This window comes from Ovis canadensis, chromosome 3, assembly GCF_042477335.2.
Source record: "Ovis canadensis isolate MfBH-ARS-UI-01 breed Bighorn chromosome 3, ARS-UI_OviCan_v2, whole genome shotgun sequence".
Classification (NCBI taxonomy): domain Eukaryota; kingdom Metazoa; phylum Chordata; class Mammalia; order Artiodactyla; family Bovidae; genus Ovis; species Ovis canadensis.
This window is the reverse complement of record NC_091247.1, coordinates 60,447,865-60,466,856: the sequence shown is the minus strand read 5'-3', so window position 1 is coordinate 60,466,856 and position 18,992 is coordinate 60,447,865. Positions and strand designations below refer to the sequence as shown.

General features: G+C 45.5%; 1 protein-coding gene across 1 annotated transcript; it reads left to right on the top strand.

Annotated features, from left to right (window-relative positions):
• The first annotated feature begins 3,007 nt into the window (after positions 1 to 3,007).
• Positions 3,008 to 18,437, top strand: SLC20A1 (solute carrier family 20 member 1). The gene is made up of 11 exons (XM_069583205.1): positions 3,008 to 3,216; positions 3,748 to 4,363; positions 4,546 to 4,686; positions 4,875 to 4,960; positions 9,928 to 10,024; positions 12,530 to 12,649; positions 14,332 to 14,601; positions 14,708 to 15,266; positions 15,801 to 15,986; positions 16,369 to 16,453; positions 17,478 to 18,437. Exons 2-11 carry the CDS (start codon positions 4,018 to 4,020, stop codon positions 17,631 to 17,633), a joined length of 2,046 nt encoding a protein of 681 aa, XP_069439306.1. The 5' UTR covers positions 3,008 to 3,216; positions 3,748 to 4,017; the 3' UTR covers positions 17,634 to 18,437.
• The last annotated feature ends 555 nt before the right edge of the window (positions 18,438 to 18,992 follow it).

Genomic DNA, 18,992 nt, shown 5'->3' with positions numbered 1-18,992 from the left:
GACTGTTTCCCTTCCACCCCCATTCTTTATCAGCAGTGGGAGAAGTCTGAAAGAGCTTGGATTGGGTGGCAGCTCTGACACATGACACACACATCTCTTTAAATATGAGCTCTGCACAGTAGGCCTTCAGCTAGTTGTTGAATTTTTTAAATATTTACTTTTATTTATTTATTTGGTTGCTCCAAGTCTTAGTTATAGCACTCAGGATTTTCTAGTTGTGGCGTGTAGGATCTAATTCTCTGATCATGGATTGAACCCAGGCCCCCTGCCTTGGGAGTGCAGAGACTTAGCTACTGGACCATCAGGGAAGTCCCTATTTGTTATATTAAGAGTTCGGAGATTGAACCAGCCATTAGACATCCTTTCTAAGGACTTTACATACATTGATTGAGTCCTCACAACAACCCTACAAAGTAGCAACTCTCAAACTCTCCACTGTGCAACCCTATGGACGGTAGCCCGTCAGGCTCCTCTCTCCATGGGATTCTTCAAGCAACAATTCTGGAGTGAGCTGCCATGCCCTCTTCCAGAGGATCTTCCCAAACCAGGGACTGAACCCACATCTCTTTTGTCTCCAGCATTAGTAGGCAGTTTCTTTACCACTAGTGCCACCTGGAAGCCCTAAACAGATAAGGAAACAGAGATAGAGAAGGTACTTGTCCCTGGTCAAGAGACTAGTGAGTAGCAGAGCAGGTAGCTCGGGTTAACTGTCTACACATTTAACCACTAGACCAAATGGCCTTGCTAGGGTTCAAGAGAGCATGTCCATCACCTTGATTCTAACAGAAACATTATCCTTGGGATCTCTGCCCTCTTTCCTGTGTTCAGCCATAAGGTCAGAACCAGTGCCATTTGTTTGTGAACTGGTGATGCTCACACCTCCTCTATTTTTCCATTTCAAGGCCCTGAAACTTTTCTCCACAGAACCCTACCTCTCCTCCCCATGAGAGGATGAGGCGTTCCAGCCAAGAGAAGTTCAAGTCTCTAAGGGCCACACCCTACTGATCCTCTCCCCAGATGAGATGGCCAGGACCCACCCCAACCCTCACCTCTCCTGACAGCCCCATTGGCAGAGGCGCTATGAATATTGTCCTGAGGAGGAAGGGTATAGCCCTTCTACAGCCTGAAGATGCTCAGAATTCACATGTATCGCAAGGGGAATTGCCTGAATCTTTGCCCCAGCACTCTCCTCAAATCCCACCAAGGGGCTTGGCCTGTGCTCTCAGCTTGCTGGATATTCACCATGGCTGCCCCGCCGCCTTCAACAGGGGTTGTCCAGCAAGTGTTTGCCAACTTAAAGGGCTAGTAGCACAGACTGGGTACTAGCAGTCCATGGGCAGAATGAAAAAACAAACACAAACCAGGGAAAGTTCTAGGTAATTGCCTTAATAACTTGCTTTGGAAATTATTGTTTTAAAATGGCAGAACAGTAAAGACCTGTAACATGTCAGTCCTTTATTTTTTCATAGCCTTGCAACGGAGTAAAGTCGGAGGGAGGTGTACAATTTAAGGGGCCAGAATTACATCAGATTTGCACTCCAGGGTCAGTGCTCCTGGACATTGCCCACTTCCTTTTTTTGGCCATGACCTTGGGACTCAGAACTTTGTAAGTTACTCATATAACTCCACCAGATTTTCTAGGTAGGTCAGAGGAAACTCAGGTGGAGTTTTAAGCCTCCATAGATGAGCCAGACTTAGCAATGATTTACGTCTTTGTTCCTGCTATTCAGTGCCCAGCTGCTAGAGATGGCTAAAGGCCAGGAGGGCTCCAGAACATTCTAAGCCTGGTAAATATTTTTGTTGGGAATTCTTTAATCTCACTACAAACCCCGACAAGAGACCACGACCATAATCTCCCCCTGCATGAGTGATTAGTCTTGATCTTAGGCCGAATAATGAAATGCCCCCAAATGTGCAAGGCAAATCTTATTATGTCAACGCTACATTATATATGCCACGTAGGGGCACCAGAAATCAATTTACCTAAAAATAGGAAAGTTTCCGGGGGTCCGAAGAGAACACCACAGACACCCTTTTCTACATCAGAAAACAGGAATATTCACGGAAACCACAAAACGGAAATTAGCATTCACTGAACATCTACTGAGTTCTAGTTCCATTCACACTCGTTAACTCGTTTAATTCCCGCCACTAGGTAGGTATAATTGTTAACAATTTACATTCCCGATTACGCAAGAGATCTGAAAGTCGCTCAAGGTGACACACTGCAGCAAGCATCAGTATTTGAATCCGGAGGAGTCCTTCCCCAGGCACCTCAGCCCCGGCGCAGAAAACGGTCTGCCGCGGGAAATTAATGACCCACAGCCACCCTGTGGCTCTGCGCCATAACTGGGAGACAACCTGGTTCTCGTGACTCCGCAGCAGTACTGTTTTCACCCAAGTGCATGATTGCGGGAGTAAAGCGGCCACGTGAGCCCTCTCCCTCCCCGGGCGAGGGACAGTGCTTGTCTGGCCAAAGGCAAGTCACAGGTGCGACAACGTGCCGGGACCGGATCCGGAGCCTCAGGGCGCGAGCTCCCCTGCAGCGTCACCGGGATGACGCGAGGGAGGGAACCTGGCCAGGTGTGGCCTCCCGATGCAGCAAGTCACAAGTGCGCTGAAGTGCGGCTCGAGGCTCGGACAGCTCCGTAATACTGCGATCGCGAGGCAGGAACTATGACCTTGGTCGTGGCCTCCATAACCCCCGCTTGATGACCTCCAGGGACCGGGTGAGGGTCCCCAGCGGCCTCCTCCGCTGACTCCAAGCAGTGCCAAGTCGCAGAGGCCAGGCCGCAGGGAAGGGGCTGGCCCTCCCCACGTGGACAAGCTCCCCTCTGGGGGCGTGACCACAGTGCGGGGCGGGCCAATGAGCGCCGCTGTCTGGCTCATCCGGCCGAGCTGGCGGGGTCTGCGTCATCCCGGGGGTGGGACTCTTTGGCCGGCGCGAGGCGCGGCGGGTCACGCGGGGCGCGGCGCCGGCTATAAGTAGGGGCCGGCGGCGTGCGCTGCCAGAGTGATGGCTGCCGGCGCGCGCTGCGTGCTTTCTCTTCGCTGCTGAGGCGTCAGCGGCTGCTTCCAGGTTCTGTCGTCAGCCCAGCGGAGCCATCCCCAGAGCCTCCGCCCCAGGTCGTGTGGTCTTCTATAAAAGGTGCGTGCGTCCGTGGTTCTAGCCCGCCGCCTGGACCTCGCCTCCCGTTCAGCTCTCCGTTTTCTTTGGTGAGTGGAGGCGCCACCTTGGAAAGGCTCTTTCTTCTCCCCGGGGCCCAGTGTGGGCGCGGCGGCGCTGGGGATGGCCGGCTGGGCCGGGGCGGGCGGCGCAGTGGGGTTCTGCTTTCGTCGCTGCCCGCCTCCCTACCCTACCCCACCCCACCCCACCCCACCCCACCCCACCCCATCCCGCCCGCCCGCCCGTCCGTCCGTCCGTCCGTCCGTTCGCCCGCCCGCGGGCCTTTTTGGCGGTCCGCTGGTGGCGCGCGCGCGGGAACGGCCCTTTTCCGGTTTTCGCGGGGACGGCGCGCGGGGGCCGGCTGCTCGGGGGCCCGCTGCTCTGGGGCCGGGCCGGGCTGGGCGCGCGCGGGCGGAGGTGGTCCCCGGCGCCACGTGCCCGGCGCGTTCTCTCCGGGTCGGGGGACAGCGGATCGCGGATGGCGGGCCCGGCCGGGGCCCCCCCTCCCAGTGGTTCGGCGCGGAGTGCGGGACCGGCCCCCAAGGGCGCACTATTATTGTTACTCCTCTCCCTTCTTCCAGGATGAACTTGCGTCCTTTCTCTTCTCCGCCATGGAATTCTGCTCCGTGTTCCTAGCCCTCCAGAGCCAAAGAAACCCCAGACAACAGATGCCCATACGCAGCGTATAGCAGTAACTCCCCAGCTCGGTTTCTGTGCCGTAGTTTACAGTATTTAATTTTATATAATATATATTATTTATTATAGCATTTTTGATACCTCATATTCTGTTTACACATCTTGAACGCCGCTCAGTAATTCTCTGATTCATTCAAGAACCACTACTCTAGAGAATGGCAACGACCGTGGCACCGCTCATTACCACTGCTATTGCTGCTACTGCCGCTTCTGGTCCGTTGGTGGACTACCTATGGATGCTCATCCTGGGTTTTATTATTGCGTTCGTCCTGGCATTCTCCGTGGGAGCCAATGATGTAGCAAATTCGTTTGGTACAGCCGTGGGATCAGGTGTAGTGACCCTCAAGCAAGCCTGCATCTTAGCTAGTATCTTTGAAACAGTGGGCTCTGTCCTCCTGGGGGCCAAAGTGAGCGAGACGATCAGGAAGGGCTTGATTGACGTGGAGATGTACAACTCGACCCAAAAGCTGTTGATGGCCGGCTCCGTCAGTGCGATGTTTGGTGAGTTCTCCACCACCACCGCCCCCGCCCTGATTGTCCTCTTGGAGGGTTAGTGAATTCCTGTCATGGGTAGTTCCATTCTTGCGTTCTGAAGCTTTTCAGATGGTTACCTTCAGTAATATCCGCTGCGTACATTACTGGAATTCTGCCTTTTGTCTTAATCGAACTTGACGTGTTTTCAGGTTCTGCGGTGTGGCAACTAGTGGCTTCCTTCTTGAAGCTGCCCATTTCTGGAACCCATTGTATCGTCGGTGCAACCATTGGTTTCTCCTTGGTGGCAAAGGGGCAGGAAGGTGTCAAGTGGTCTGAACTGATAAAAATTGGTACGTTTCATTCTAAATGTCTTTTTATTGTCGTGTTACCACAAGGAGGAGGCATTGTGTGGGAGTAAGTAGATGGTGTCAAGTTGGAGGGATGGATTAAAGTTTTGAAAAGGGAGGACTGAGAGGGAGGAGCGTTTGGGTTTCTGATTTTCATTAGTTGACGTTTCTTTTAATGTGTTTTATTCCAGTGTTATCTTGGTTCGTCTCTCCTCTGCTTTCTGGTATTATGTCTGGGATTTTATTCTTCCTGGTTCGTGCATTCATCCTCCGTAAGGTAATCTTTCTTCCCCCACCTCCACCCCTCACATGACCTGGAGTAGGTCACATTCAGTGGTATTCAAACCGATAGCATTTTTACAAGTGTGATGGGTGTGTAGGAGTGTGACCTTGGAGAGTTAGAAACATTGTTTTGTACCTAACTTACTGGAAAGAAGAAAGTTTTCAATACCCAAGAAGGCATTTGGAAAGGAGAAATTAAGTGAACAGTAAGGGGTGCCAAGAAATTGAAGAGATTGAAAGCAGGAAAAAATTAATGTATTTGGCATGACTTTGTGTAGTTGTATGCAGGTTAAAACTGCCATCATAGGCAGACCCACCCTTTTTTTTTTAATTGGAGTATAATTGCTTTACAATATTATGTTGGTTTCAGCTGTACAACAACTTGAATCAGCCATAAGTTGTTACTTATGTCTCTTCCTTAAGCCTGGATCGCACCTTGCCACCCCCAGGTCATCACAAAGCCCTGGCCTACGGCTATTCAGCAGCATCCCACTAGCTATTTTACACATGGTAGTTTATATATGTCAATGCTACTTTCTCAATTAGTCCCAACTTCCCATTTTCCCCCTGCTGTGTCCACAAGTCCATCTGCTTCTCTATCTCAGGCCAGTTTGAATTGTAAGTTTGAGTGCCCTGGATGGCTTTTTCTTAACTGCCAGTTAAAATGGAATAGTTTGGGTCCCTACCTAATTATCTGTGTAGTGTTGATTATTGAAACCAGTTTATGAACATCATGGTGGGGACTCATACCTCTCACAATGACTTGACTTCAATATCTCAGAATAGGTAAAAAGGAACCAGTGAAGGTAAAAATCACAAAAGTCTGTTTAGTTTTTCTTGGCAGAAAAATTCCAGATAGCCATTTAATTTCCTGTCCCTTTGAAAATCCCTTTTGAGGGACCCGATAGCATTTCTTTTACCATGAAGTCTGATGCTGCCTCCAGAATAAATGTAGACAACAAGGGACTGAGTTACAGTAAAAATAAATGCATTTTTTTCTCAGTAAACAAAGTTGTCCTTTTCCTGAGGTGAATGACTCTTTCAACAGTCCATTGTAAGTGCTTAAATTCTTCTAAACTGAAGAAATCTGAGTGAAGGGAGACAGGTAGTTTAATCTCAAGTGGTAAGAATGTACTGAGCCATTTGTTTGGTCTAGTTCTAAGCTTCTCTTGGGAGGATTTGTACTTTCTATAGAAATTCTATGATTGGTATAAAGTGACTCACTAATCTGTTTACCATGGCCTGAGTCTGGCAAAAGATAGCAATGTAGTACTTTGAAAGCTTGAAACCTCTATAGCTTAGTATAATTTGAGAGTAAAAATTGTCTTATTAAAGAAGCAGGTAATGATTTGCACCTACCCCTCCCACTCCCCACTGCTGTAGAATATAATAGGATGCTTCAGTTTGAGGGCAACTTAGCCAGGGATCAGAACGCAGAATTCATAGAACCCCCTGTTAGGAATTCTTGCACATAAAAGTTTTTTTTCCATAATTTTATTTATCTTTGGCTGTGCAGGGTTTTCGCAGGTTCGAGAGCCTTTCTCCAGTTGGTGTGTGAGGGCCCCTCTTTTCTGCCATTGGGGCTCCTGGGCTCTAGAGCACAAGCTGTTGTGGTGCACAGGCCCAGTTGCTCCTTCTGGCATGTGGGATCTTCCCAGACCAGGGATTGAACCTGTGTCTCCTTCATTGGCACACCACTGAGCCACCAGGGAAGGCTTTGCGCATAAAGGTTTTACACAGGGGTCTGATTCTTTTGATTCTGCAGAGGCTTTGTGTGTCTCAAACCAAAATAGACTTCTTTTCTGGAGGGGGGAATGGTCATGCTCTCAGGTACAGAGTGAGATTTTCAGCTGCTCAGACCTCTCATTTGGGGAACACATGCCAGGTATTTTTACCCTAAGTTCCTGAGAGCTTAAGTTAGCTATATTAACTTCTATATATTCCTCATGGGGTATGAGGATGGACATGATCAAGAATGACTGGAATTGTGTTTAAAACTATTCAAGGTGAACTTGGAGAATCGCCACTGGCCCTCCCTCCCCCTCCCCAGGGGCAGGCACATGCCCTTGTTTCTAATCTACCAATGAGTGTTTAGGTGATGAGACTGAATATTTCTGGTTACTGTTAGACTTTAACATCTCTGAATGATAACCTTTGGTGGTCCTGGCTGTTAAAATCTAAATATTTGACCATTAAGGTACTTTTCAACTAAAAATTCTGTTTTGGAAATTAATAACATTACAAGGGCTTTTAGACATTTTCAGTCTTCTGAATGTTCTGAGGGTATTGGTTAGGGTGTTGGTAGGGAAGAGCAGAGCAAAAGTTAAGGACTGGGACAGTAAACAAGGGATGGGGCAAAGAAGCTTTCCTGTTGAGTGTTTGAATTCCAGTCAAAGAAGATGGGTCTTTCAGTATTCCTGCCTTCTGTCAGAAATCATGTTAAATCTATCTAGGGCATCTTTTCAGACATGTCCAGTGTATAAAAAAAGAACTGTCCTGGTTGAAAATGAGTTAGGAAGATGCCCCCCTTTCCCATCCCATATAGCGAGGTGATGAGATGTTTACTTCGAGGTAAAGTTTTAGGTGTGTGTTTAAATGAGTCAAATGTTGGTAAACATTCTCATAAAACAGCCCTGGTTACCTTGGGGGAGTGGTTGAGTGGAGTTCGGAGGTAACAGAAGGGAGGGAGGAAGAGAAGCCTCTACATAATTTCTGGAACCCTCATGGATTTTGATGTGGGTGTGGAGCAGGGGGAATCTTAAGTTCCTTGAAGAATTTCTTAAAACCACAGATTATTCTTAGAAGAAAAAGGTATATACAGCTCAGGTTCATAACCTTACTACCCTTGGGGTGGGGCCCACATCATTGAATGGCTCAGGGATGCTTAGGTTTTACTGGCTCTTATTTTGTCAGGTCCCTTATCTGTAGCATTCTTGCAGGCTGCAGACTGGGGAAGATTGGGGAGCTGATGTTCAGGTGGTTTTCATCCAGGGCCCATCCTCTCTGCTGATTGGGAATGGCACCTCTGCTTTCTGGTTACTTAATCTTAAGCCATTAACTCAGTCTTCCCATTAATTATTGATGAGTCTTTACCTTGTCTCTACCTCTCCAAGATTTTCCATTGGATCTAAGATAGCATTAAACCTTTAGGCTGACAACATCTTTGAGGTTTATTTAGGCTTCCCATGTGTTAAGATCTGTGCCCCCCTTTTTTTTTCCTTAGAATTTATTTTTGGCTGTGCTGGGTCTTTGTGGCTGTGCGTGGACCTCTCATTGGGGGTGACTTCTCATGGCAGAGCACAGGGTCTAGGCACTCGGGCTTCAGTAGTTGTGGCACATGGGCTCGGTAGTTGTTGCTCCCAGGCTCTAGAGCACAGGCTTAGTAGTTGTGGTGCATACTTACTTGCTCCTAGGCCTGTGGGATCTTCTAGGAACCAGGGATTGAACCCGTGTCCCTTGTATTGACAGCTGGATTCTTAACCATCTGCGCCACCAGGGATTCCCTGTTGGCTCAGCGAGTAAAGAATCTGCCTGCAATGCAGGAGATGCAGGTTCAGACTCTGGGTTGGGAAGATCCCCTGGAGGAGGAAATGGCAACTCACTCGAGTATTCTTGCCTGAAAAATCCAATGGACAGAGGAGCCTGGTAGGTTACAGTCCATGGGTTTGCAAAGAGTTGGACTTAGAGGTGCCTGCCCCCAGGGAAGCCCTGTGCTCTTGTTTTTAACTCTTGTTTCCAGTCACACTGGCCTCCTTGCTGTTCCTCAAGACAATTCAAGCGTTTGCCTCAGGGTCTCTATATTTGCTGATGTCTCTGGGACATTCTGCCTTCCAGATAGCTTGTCCTCTAGCTGCTGTTTCTCCACCTGGGTGTGTGCCTGGCTACATGGCTTTATGGCTTGTTGACGTAACACATCTGTGTCTTGGCTCCAATAATAGTCTTTGGACTACCCCCTCCCCCCAAATTAAAGTGTGCCCCTCCTTCCATCACTGCTTCCTTCCCCTTTTTCTTCAGAGCATCATTCTGTATTAGAATGTCAATGTCAGCTCTGTGAGAGTAGAGACTTTATCTCATTCACTCCCATATTTTCGTGCCCGAAATGGTGCTTGGCACACAGTCTGTTGAAAGAGGAGATGACCTCATATACGATTGATTTTTATCTTAGCACTTTGGTAAATCATTAGTTGTGGCTTATTTATCAAATGTCTAGATAAGATGGTTGTCGCTAGTATATTCTACATGTTTTATATTTGAGAAATCATTGCAGGTATAAAGTCGGGTAAGAGATGTTGTAATGACTTATAGTCTGTTTCTTGACCTCTCACAAATGTAGAATACATCTTCAGGTGTGTGCTCAGATTTTTATCTGGACATGAGGTACCTTAGAGCTTGGGTCCCCACTCCCCTGTTACGAACTGGGTCACACATCAGGAGGTGAGCGGTTGTCTTCCATGAAACCCATCCCTGGTGCCAAAAAAGTTGGGGACCACTGCCTTAGAGCGCTGGGGGTTAAAACTGACCGTCCAGGACATCACTAGTCATCCGTAATAGGTAGCCTTGTTAATGTGATCAGTCGCTCAGTCCTGTCCAACTCTTTTCGACCCCATGGACTGTAGCCCGCTAGGTTCCTCTGTCCATGGGGTTTCCAGGCAAGAGTACTAGAGTGGGTTGCCATTCCCTTCTTCAGGGGATATAATAACTGCAACAAGAAAAACCCCAACTAACCCCCCGAACATAAATTCAAACACAAACTTAAATTCAGATAGATGTAGATCAGCCTTGGTAGGGGGACTTCCAGGAGCAATGTAGGAAAAGACCATTTGTCCTCAGAGACTACCATGGAGAGAGTTACTGGCTGGTACTGTAATTCCTGGAGCGGCTCTTTGATAAGGTTCAGTGGAAATGGGTTGACTTTTTACAGCTTTTAAGGTCTTGATCTTTACAATAATGATAATTTTACAGGCGGATCCAGTTCCTAATGGGTTGCAAGCTTTGCCAGTGTTCTATGCCTGCACGATTGGAATCAACCTCTTTTCCATCATGTACACTGGAGCACCATGTAAGTACACATCAGAATATTTAAATGTGAATTTAAAATTGTTTCTAAAACTTGCATTAAATGCCCAATTTACCCCTTTTTGCTTTACAGGGCTGAAATCTACTAGAAGGTGACTGGCCTGCGCCCATTTCAGAAGGCTGCAGGCTAGTGTACGCTGAGTTTAACCTAGATAGTTTTTCAACCAAAGAGACCTGCTCAGATTCTAAATCACTACAGACCTTTACTCTTTAGTCTTCACAGGATCCACCGATAATTTGATCTTATCCCTCCCTCTCTCCTACCTGTGCTAAAAATACCTGGAATTGATGTTAACCTCAACTTCTGACTGCCGAAGAGTCATTAGTTATATGTTGTCTTCGAAATACCAGTCATTTATGACTGGTTTGCTGGATATTCTCATTTTTCTCTCCCAATTGGAGCTGCTTTGTTTTCTCAGTCCTAAATTTACTCCCCTGAATCTGCTTGAATAAGAAGAGTTGGGATATTTAACACCTGCTCTAAGTGCACTTGGAAGAAGAATTCATGCAGCTAAGAGGAACAGTCTTTGTGAGAATATAAAGCTTGAAATGTTACTTTTATGTTGGGACAAAGGCAAAGCACGGATTAAATTAGGATAATACATGTTCAATTTAGCCACTGAAAAAGATGGATAACCTGTAACTTGTCAGACAGGAGAGTATTATGCCTTGCTCAGTCAGTTTTACTCTTAGGTTCATTTGGTTGTATAGCCTCTGACTCATTGGATTGTGCCTCGTTGGGAGAAAGACATTGTACATTGCTGCCTAGGACAGAGTGTGCTTATAGAGATGAGTTAGGGGGGAGAGGGAAAGATAACTGGAATAGTGTCTTGAAGCTACTTATCCTTACTCTGTATTGTGTGCTCACAATTGCAAATACTCTTCTTTAAAAATGCTCATTATGGCCCACTAAGTTGATTTCATTTCTGACTAATGGAGTGTAACTTGTTTCATAAATCTCACTGAAGTAATAAGTCACTGACCAAAAATGGAATGAAGTATTTTTTCTTTTTTTAACTTTTTAAAATATTTATTTTTAATTGAAGGATAATTGCTTTACAGAGTTGGTTTGATTTAGTGAAGTATTTTTAACCTTGTATTCTTGGAATAATCAGGAAAGAAATGGATGACTTTATGAGGCTATTGATCTTATTAGGGGTTACTACACTCCTTAACAAATGATAGAGGCAAAGAAAAGCTTGCATTCTACATTTCCAATCTGCTTTAAATTGGGCTCTTCATGTCAAACTAAAAAATTCTCCATGAGGCTCTAAGCAGTCATGTTGCATGTGGTAGCAGCGCAGCTTTTAGTTCAATGAAATTAGAAACTCAAGTTTCCAATCATTCTTTAAAAAGGGAACATGGATATTTTTGTCTTGTCCTTTGGTGGATCATTTACAAGAAAAACCAGTCTCATTTCCCCTTTTTGACTTGGAACATAGGCAGATTTAAATTGTGATAGATTGATTAATTTTCATGTATATTTTAGCTTGTGTGACTAACTGCATAATTCAAATTGATAACAATTAAAATGGAAAGATTGTCACTACAGAACTGTAGTTTTGAAGGGGCCTCCATTTATATCTGATTTTTAAATATGAATTCCTTTGAGGGAAAATAGAGTTTCTATTTTATAAGTAATATATAATAAACACAACAGTCACAAGTACCTAAGATATTCTTGTATAAACCACAGATCATTATAGCATCTTTTTAGGCTTAAATAATGATCTCTGGTGCTTTACCCTTATCATTAATATAGGCTAGTGGCTTGGAGCCTATTGGCACTTAAAGTGATAACCAGGTGACTAGTTAATGATCTCTGAGCCATGTGAGAAGTAGGCAAGTCTGATTAAGATGTGGCTTGTTTCCTTTTGTGAAAGACAGCCCTTTGAACCTTTCTTATCTTTTGATAGATAATGTCCCAGTTTTCTGTATCTTAGTTTGATAAAGCATCCTAAGAGATAATCTTGCTCTAGTTAGTTTACAATGGATGTGATAACTTCCACAGAGAAATGATGATATCAGCATGAGAAAAGTGAAGACTGAGGTACTTGCCTTTTTTAATGTTAAAATCCACGTGCAGACATAACACATGGATTTGGTGTGTGCAGCCGTTCCAGCTGGAAGCTGGGCAGTGGAATGCTTCCATTTGCTTTGCTGGTTGCAGATCCTCAGTGTTAACGATCCTTCACTCCTCAAAGCAAAGAAAGGAAAAAGCCTAGTATGTGAAGGAGCTTGGGAGTTGGGTAGGCTAGCAGGTGTTGAAAGTAGGCCAGACGGTTGTGGGTTTCAGATGCTATGGGATTTTCCTCCCAAATTCCTCTAGCCAGGAGCACAGTGAAGCCTGTGAGCCTCAGGCTTGGCAGCAGCAGTGAAGGGTGATGGGCTGGCATGGGAACCTCGGAATCCCCAGAGGAGGGTTTACACGTCGTTACAGGGGGGCCATTGCCCTGGGGTTTTCAAGATGCACCGTTTTATCTCCTAGTGCTGGGCTTTGACAAACTTCCTCTGTGGGGTACCATCCTCATCTCGGTGGGCTGTGCAGTTTTCTGTGCCCTTATCGTCTGGTTCTTTGTATGTCCCAGGATGAAGAGAAAAATTGAACGTAAGTAACAAATCATAGCAAAAAAATTCTTACAGTGTGCTTGCCTTTTTTTTGTTTGTTTGGCCATCTGTAAAAATGTTCTACTTGCATAGATTGATAAAGCCAGAAACATTTAAATGGAAATTTGGGGATATAGGTTTATTGTCCAGACGATGTTCTTATTAACATAATATGACCTGAGACCTAGTCATGAGGCACATTTGACCTTATTTGGGCTGCCAGACAGGCTAGGCACTTCATCTATTGTTCCTTTTTTTTTTTAAACTGTACCTTGATCACTTGCCAGTGATATGCTAGATAAATACAGAGAGGCTGTAGTCTGCATTAATAGAGAGGATGAGGATTCACTGATGAAAAGTAAGAGGTATGAGATAGCTTCACAGGAAACATTTACCAAAACGACTACCATGTATAGCTTAAGTCAGGTTCAGGTATTCAGAGCTAGGCTCATAGATACCTCTGACTTTAGATTTGGTTAATTCTCAGCACTGGAGCACACATGAAGGGCTCCTTTAGACAATTACTGTACAGAGTATTCTGGTGGAATCAAATACGGAATGTTTTGATTGGTATCAGTCTCTATACCTTGTGTTTCTGTGCTCACTGTCTGAGCTCTCCTGAAGTCGTGTTTTTCTGCCCTTCTCATCTGCGGATGCTGGGGTGGTGATTTAGTTGTTTCTTGGAAGCAGCGCAAAGCTGCATGGACTGCGGTGGCAGCAGCAGGGTGCTGCGTCATACAGCTGGGCTGCGGAGCCTCTGAGAGGCTCTGCACTCAGTCTGGCGGCCTTCAGGACTTTGTGACCTCGTTTTTCCCTCAAGCTGGGAGATATCCTGGTCTGTTGCCTTACTGGGATGCCTAAATGCCCCAGAGGCATTGGTACGGAAGCAGAAAAACATTACCACCTCATCATGGGATCCAGCACCACAAGGCACTTCTCTTTGTTTTATAGGGGCAGAAATTCAAGTCACCTTGAGTTGCCTGCATTGAGCTGAGTCATGTTGCTTGAACTCATGGACTGAAATTGAGGGCCATTCTTTTTTTTTTTTTGGCCATTCCTTTTTTAAAGGAACATGCAAGAACTTCCCTGGTGGTCCAGTGACTAAGACTCCACACTCCCAAGCGCAGGAGGCTTGAGTTTGATCCCTGGTCAGGGAACTAGATCACCTACCGCAACTTGGGCCCAGTGCAGCCAAATTCATTATTAATTTTGAAAAACATGCATGAAATTCAGGCAATTTTCAGTTGCCAGTCAGCCCTCTCCCTACTGTAGTTACTTTCTACTACAGAAAGGATCAGCAGGAGGCTCAGTTTTTTTGTTTTGAATTTGACTGCACTGAGTCTTAGTGACGTCACATGGATCAGGTTCCCTGAGCAAGGTTTGAATCCAGGACTCCTGCATTGGAGGCTCAGAGTCTCAGACACTGGACCACCAGAGTTTACTGTCTGGGCCTTCACCGAATAAAGTTTACAACCCCTGATACTAGGATTTGATACTAGCATTTGAGAAATGAGATGTGGCAAATAAAGCAGACAGGAAAATTATCCCGAATTTTCACCTAAGTTTACATGTGGCCTTACTTTGAGATGGATTCTTTTTTTTTTTTTGGAGGAGGGAAAGGGGAAATGAGCAAGATAGTTTGGTCACAACCAAAGGAAAACATTCTTTATCCTTTTTTTCTAGGAGAAATCAAGTCTAGTCCTTCTGAAAGCCCCTTAATGGAGAAAAAGAATAGCTTGAAAGAAGATCATGAAGAAACAAAGTTGTCACTCAGTGACATCGAAACAAGGAATCCTGTTTCGGAGGTGGGCTCAGCCACTGTGCCCCTCAGGGCTGTGGTGGAGGAGAGAACAGTCTCATTCAAACTTGGAGACCTAGAAGAAGCTCCCGAGCGAGAGAGGCTTCCCAGCATGGACCTGAAAGAGGAGACCAGCATCGACGGCTCTATGAACGGTGCGTGGACTCTCCTTGGTGGGGACAGGCGAGTTTCCCGCTGTTTCCTATACCACTGCGGGGCTCACTGTTTGGATCTGATGCTCTTGCCTTTTGGTCTTGGCAGGTGCTGTGCAGTTGCCAAATGGGAACCTCGTTCAGTTCAGTCAAGCTGTCAGTAACCAGATTAACTCCAGCGGCCATTACCAATATCACACCGTGCACAAAGACTCCGGCTTGTACAAAGAGCTCCTCCATAAGTTACATCTCGCCAAGGTGGGAGACTGCATGGGAGACTCTGGTGACAAGCCCTTGAGGCGCAATAATAGCTACACTTCCTATACCATGGCAATCTGCGGCATGCCTCTGGATTCCTTCCGCGCCAAAGAAGGCGAACAGAAGGGTGAAGAGATGGAGAAGCTGACGTGGCCTAACGCAGACAGCAAGAAGCGAATTCGAATGGACAGCTACACCAGTTACTGCAATGCTGTGTCTGACATTCACTCGGCATCGGAAGTGGACATGAGTGTCAAGGCAGAGATGGGTCTGGGCGACAGGAAAGGGAGCACTAGCTCCCTGGAAGAATGGTGCGACCAGGACAAGCCAGAAGTGTCTCTCCTGTTCCAGTTCCTGCAGATCCTCACAGCCTGCTTTGGGTCCTTCGCCCATGGTGGCAATGACGTCAGGTCAGTCAGTCAGGATTCTTGGCACCGCTCATTCTGTTTTTATACTGCATATCCTTTTAAGTAAGGCTCGGTTTGTGGGACATTGAATAATGCAGATTGAATGAGATAATAGCAATTGATGTACAAACAGGAAGAAAAGTTTCTTCAGAGAGATTACAAAGAATGCTTGTTTCCATTTCTGTAGGTGATAAACACATCTTTCACAGAGAAGCTGTTTATCAAGATGGGATCTAGTTCTTTGATAAGAGTTACTGCCCCTAGAATGAATTTGTAGGCTGTTAATCCTAGTTCTGTGGTTTGTGAAATTCAAATTTGCTTCAGATGGGCCTGTAGAAGGACAGGCCACCAAATGTGGGGTGTTCCCTCTGAGAAGAACTCTCGTGGTCTCTTGCTGTGTATGTTGGCGGCGGGGGTTCCATTTGCTTCCCTGGAAAGACAGTTTGCAAATGAAAGCTTTGCTTTAGAAAACTTACTAAAGCATTTAACAGATGGGATCTTGCCTGCAGAGTCATCTTTGCTCTCTTTTTCTTCCAGCAATGCCATTGGTCCTCTGGTTGCTTTGTATCTGGTTTATGACACCGGTGATGTTTCCTCAAAAGTAGCAACACCAATATGGCTTCTGCTGTATGGTGGTGTTGGTATTTGTATTGGTCTCTGGGTGTGGGGAAGGAGAGTCATCCAGACCATGGGGAAGGATCTGACACCCATCACGCCCTCTAGGTAAGTTGGTAAAGCAGGTCTCAGGCTAATGCTTTTTGTTCTTAAGGTAACATTATGAGAAAGATGTGTGAGCTGAGATTTAATGACTATGTATATTTGGCTTTTATCTGTATTTATGGAGCCAATACTGATGTTACTAAGTTTACTAAGTTCCTCAAAGTAGAAGTACAAGCCTTAATAGTGGGCTTACAGAAAACCTTAAAACCTTAAACACTGGAAAACAGAAGAGGAATCTCATGGCCTGATTTAAAGTAGATTTCAGAAGTTTAGAGCAAATTGAAGTTGTCATAGGTAGATAGAGCACTGCAGGATTGTATGAACTTTTGCTAACTTATCACAGTTTAAATTCCATTCTTGACTAATGATCTGTCTGTGTCCACAGCGGCTTCAGTATTGAGCTGGCATCTGCCCTCACTGTAGTAATTGCGTCGAATATTGGTCTTCCCATCAGCACGACACATTGTAAAGTAAGTGATAAAAGGGTACTGTGCCTTTTGAATGGTTTTAGTAGATATGTGGAGAGGTGTTTTTTGTTCTCTATTTCCTTTGATACTTTGGTTTAGAAAGTTTTACGCTGTGGGAGTGTCTAAGTTCACAAGTGTAGGATAAGTGACTATAAGAATGTAAAGACCCATTTTGCAGTTCCTTGTGTCTGTTTTATTTAAGCAGATAATATATTTTATATCCCCCAAAATGTGAAAGCCCTTTTGAGGTAGCAAGCCTGTGAGGCTTGTTGGTCTGTCGAAGGGCAGTATAAAGCAAGCATGTACTCGGAGCACCCGAGAAACTTACTGAGTCCTAAGGTTGCTTGATGACTGAGAACTATAGGCTATCTATAGAGAAAGATAGAAACTGGCTTTCTTAAGGGAATTTAAGTTGGTTCATCATAGAGCCTTTGAGTCATTTTTCTTCTAGCGAGATATGCAGATGATTTAGTTATTAGGTCTAATAGCAGCCTTCCTCTAGAATCTTTGGGAAACCTAACAGTAAGAAAGAATCTGTTACTAAAGCGGTTTTTATTATTAGTGAAAGTATCAGTTGCTCAGTTGTGTCTGACTCTGCAACCCCGTGGACTGTAGCCTATCAGGCTCCTCTGTCCATGGGATTCTCCAGGCAAGACTACTAGAGCGGGTAGCCGTTCCCTTCTGCAGGGGATCTTCCCATCCCAGGGATCAAACCTAGGTCTTCCGCTTTGCAGGCAGATTCTTTACCATCTGAGCCACCAGGGAACCCCTGTTATTAATATAGTTCATTAAATTCCAGCAACTCAGAAGGAAAAAGAGGATTTTCTTTTCCTACTCTGTTTTACCCCAGTTAGCACAGATTCAGTGCTTGGATTTCATGCGGCCTGCATCTTGTTCCTAATACAAACCAGTTCTCATGGATCAGTCTGGTAGTCCGGGGCTCCTCGTCTGTATAAGGTCACAAGTCTTATTTAGCACAGTACCCTGGCACGTCAGTAACTAGTTCCTTGGTGGTTTCCTCCCACAGGTGGGCTCTGTTGTATCCGTTGGCTGGCTCCGATCCAAAAAGGCTGTTGATTGGCGACTCTTCCGCAACATTTTTATGGCCTGGTTCGTCACAGTCCCCATTTCGGGTGTTATCAGTGCTGCCATCATGGCAGTCTTCAAATACATCATCCTCTGAGCGTGAGGCTGTGTGTGATGGAGATTCAGGTCAATGTTTGGGACCACCTGACATATTTCCTGCTCCTTTGAAGAGGGACTGCAGTGTTACCGAAGACTGACAAAAGAATCTCTTTCAAGATCGGGAGCTGTGGGAGGGAAGCTCTACTTGTGCTGTAACTGCTTTCGTGCTAAATACGACTTGTCTCAAAATTAGCTATGTAAAATAGCCAGGTTTCCACTGATTCCTCTTGAGGTCCCTTTTCCCTCTGGGCTGTGAATTCCTGTATATATTTCTCTACTTTTTTGTATCAGGCTTCAGTTCCATTATGTTTTAATGTTGTCTCTGAAGATAACGTGATTTCTTTCTTTTTTTTTAAACAACCATCCAGAGCCATTTGACAGAGTGTGCTCTGCTTTATTGGTTTCACCAGCTTCTGCCCTAACATGCACAGGGACTTAACAAGAAACACCGTAACCCAAGCTTCCCTAGTAGTCTTAGAGAAATAGTCACTTGTACCCTGCCCACCAGTCGGCAGTGGCGGGTTCTCTTGGCATCTGTGGGAACTTCTTATAGGGTCTTTGGACATGGTGAAAATTTAGGTTAGTAGTTCCTTCTTTGCAAGCAGTTCATGGGCTGTTCTTGCTAAGAAGAAGTAGGAAGAAAAACCCTTCTGGCAGTCTTGGGTATTTCTGTTAAGATTTCTGACAGTGCAGGATGGATGAATGCTGTGGAATATGAACTTCGGGCAAGTTAGAATGGGCCAGCCTTCCATGTTCATCTGTCTACCTCTTAATAAATAAAAAGCCTACCGTTTTTAGAAAACTTGTCTTGCTGGTTTTGTTCATACACATTTGTTCCCGGATGAGTTAGCCTCCTGCATTCTTAGGAGAAGGTGATACCTTAGCAGGTGAGAACTGCTAGCAGCAGTTTCCCCACTCCTCCCTGAAGCATTTCTTAAGATCCCAGAATATACATGACATTACTCCACGCGGGCTGTTCTAACAGACTAGCTTTTTTTTTTTTTATACTAGCGCATCTTGGACGTTTTGTTAGCACGATGGACTATCTTGTTTTATCAGATTCTTATTTAGATTGTTTTAGCATCGCTGTTAGAAGGCTAAAATGAGGGTTGTGTGTAGCTCAGCTTCATTACAAAATTCTCTGTTGGGGGAGTTCCCTGGTCGGTCAGGAAAGCACACATGCTTCCGGTGTGATGGGCAGCCGGGGGAGGAGGGTGTGTGCATTGATGTGACCCCTGGCTGTGGAAGTAAGATCGCACATGCTGTTGCAATGTGGCCAAACAAAAAACCCTTAAATTCCCAGTGTTGGGTTTTTCAATCTTAACACATCTGTTTTCATGCTTGATCAGAATGGTTA

Bases quoted from the DNA above. Each gene is read 5' to 3' on its own strand.
- SLC20A1 (XM_069583205.1), top strand. From the start codon at position 4,018: ATGGCAACGACCGTGGCACCGCTCATTACCACTGCTATTGCTGCTACT. The intron at 4,364-4,545 runs GTGAGTTCTCCA...ACGTGTTTTCAG, and splicing joins CTCCGTCAGTGCGATGTTTG to GTTCTGCGGTGTGGCAACTA. The intron at 4,687-4,874 runs GTACGTTTCATT...GTTTTATTCCAG, and splicing joins GTCTGAACTGATAAAAATTG to TGTTATCTTGGTTCGTCTCT.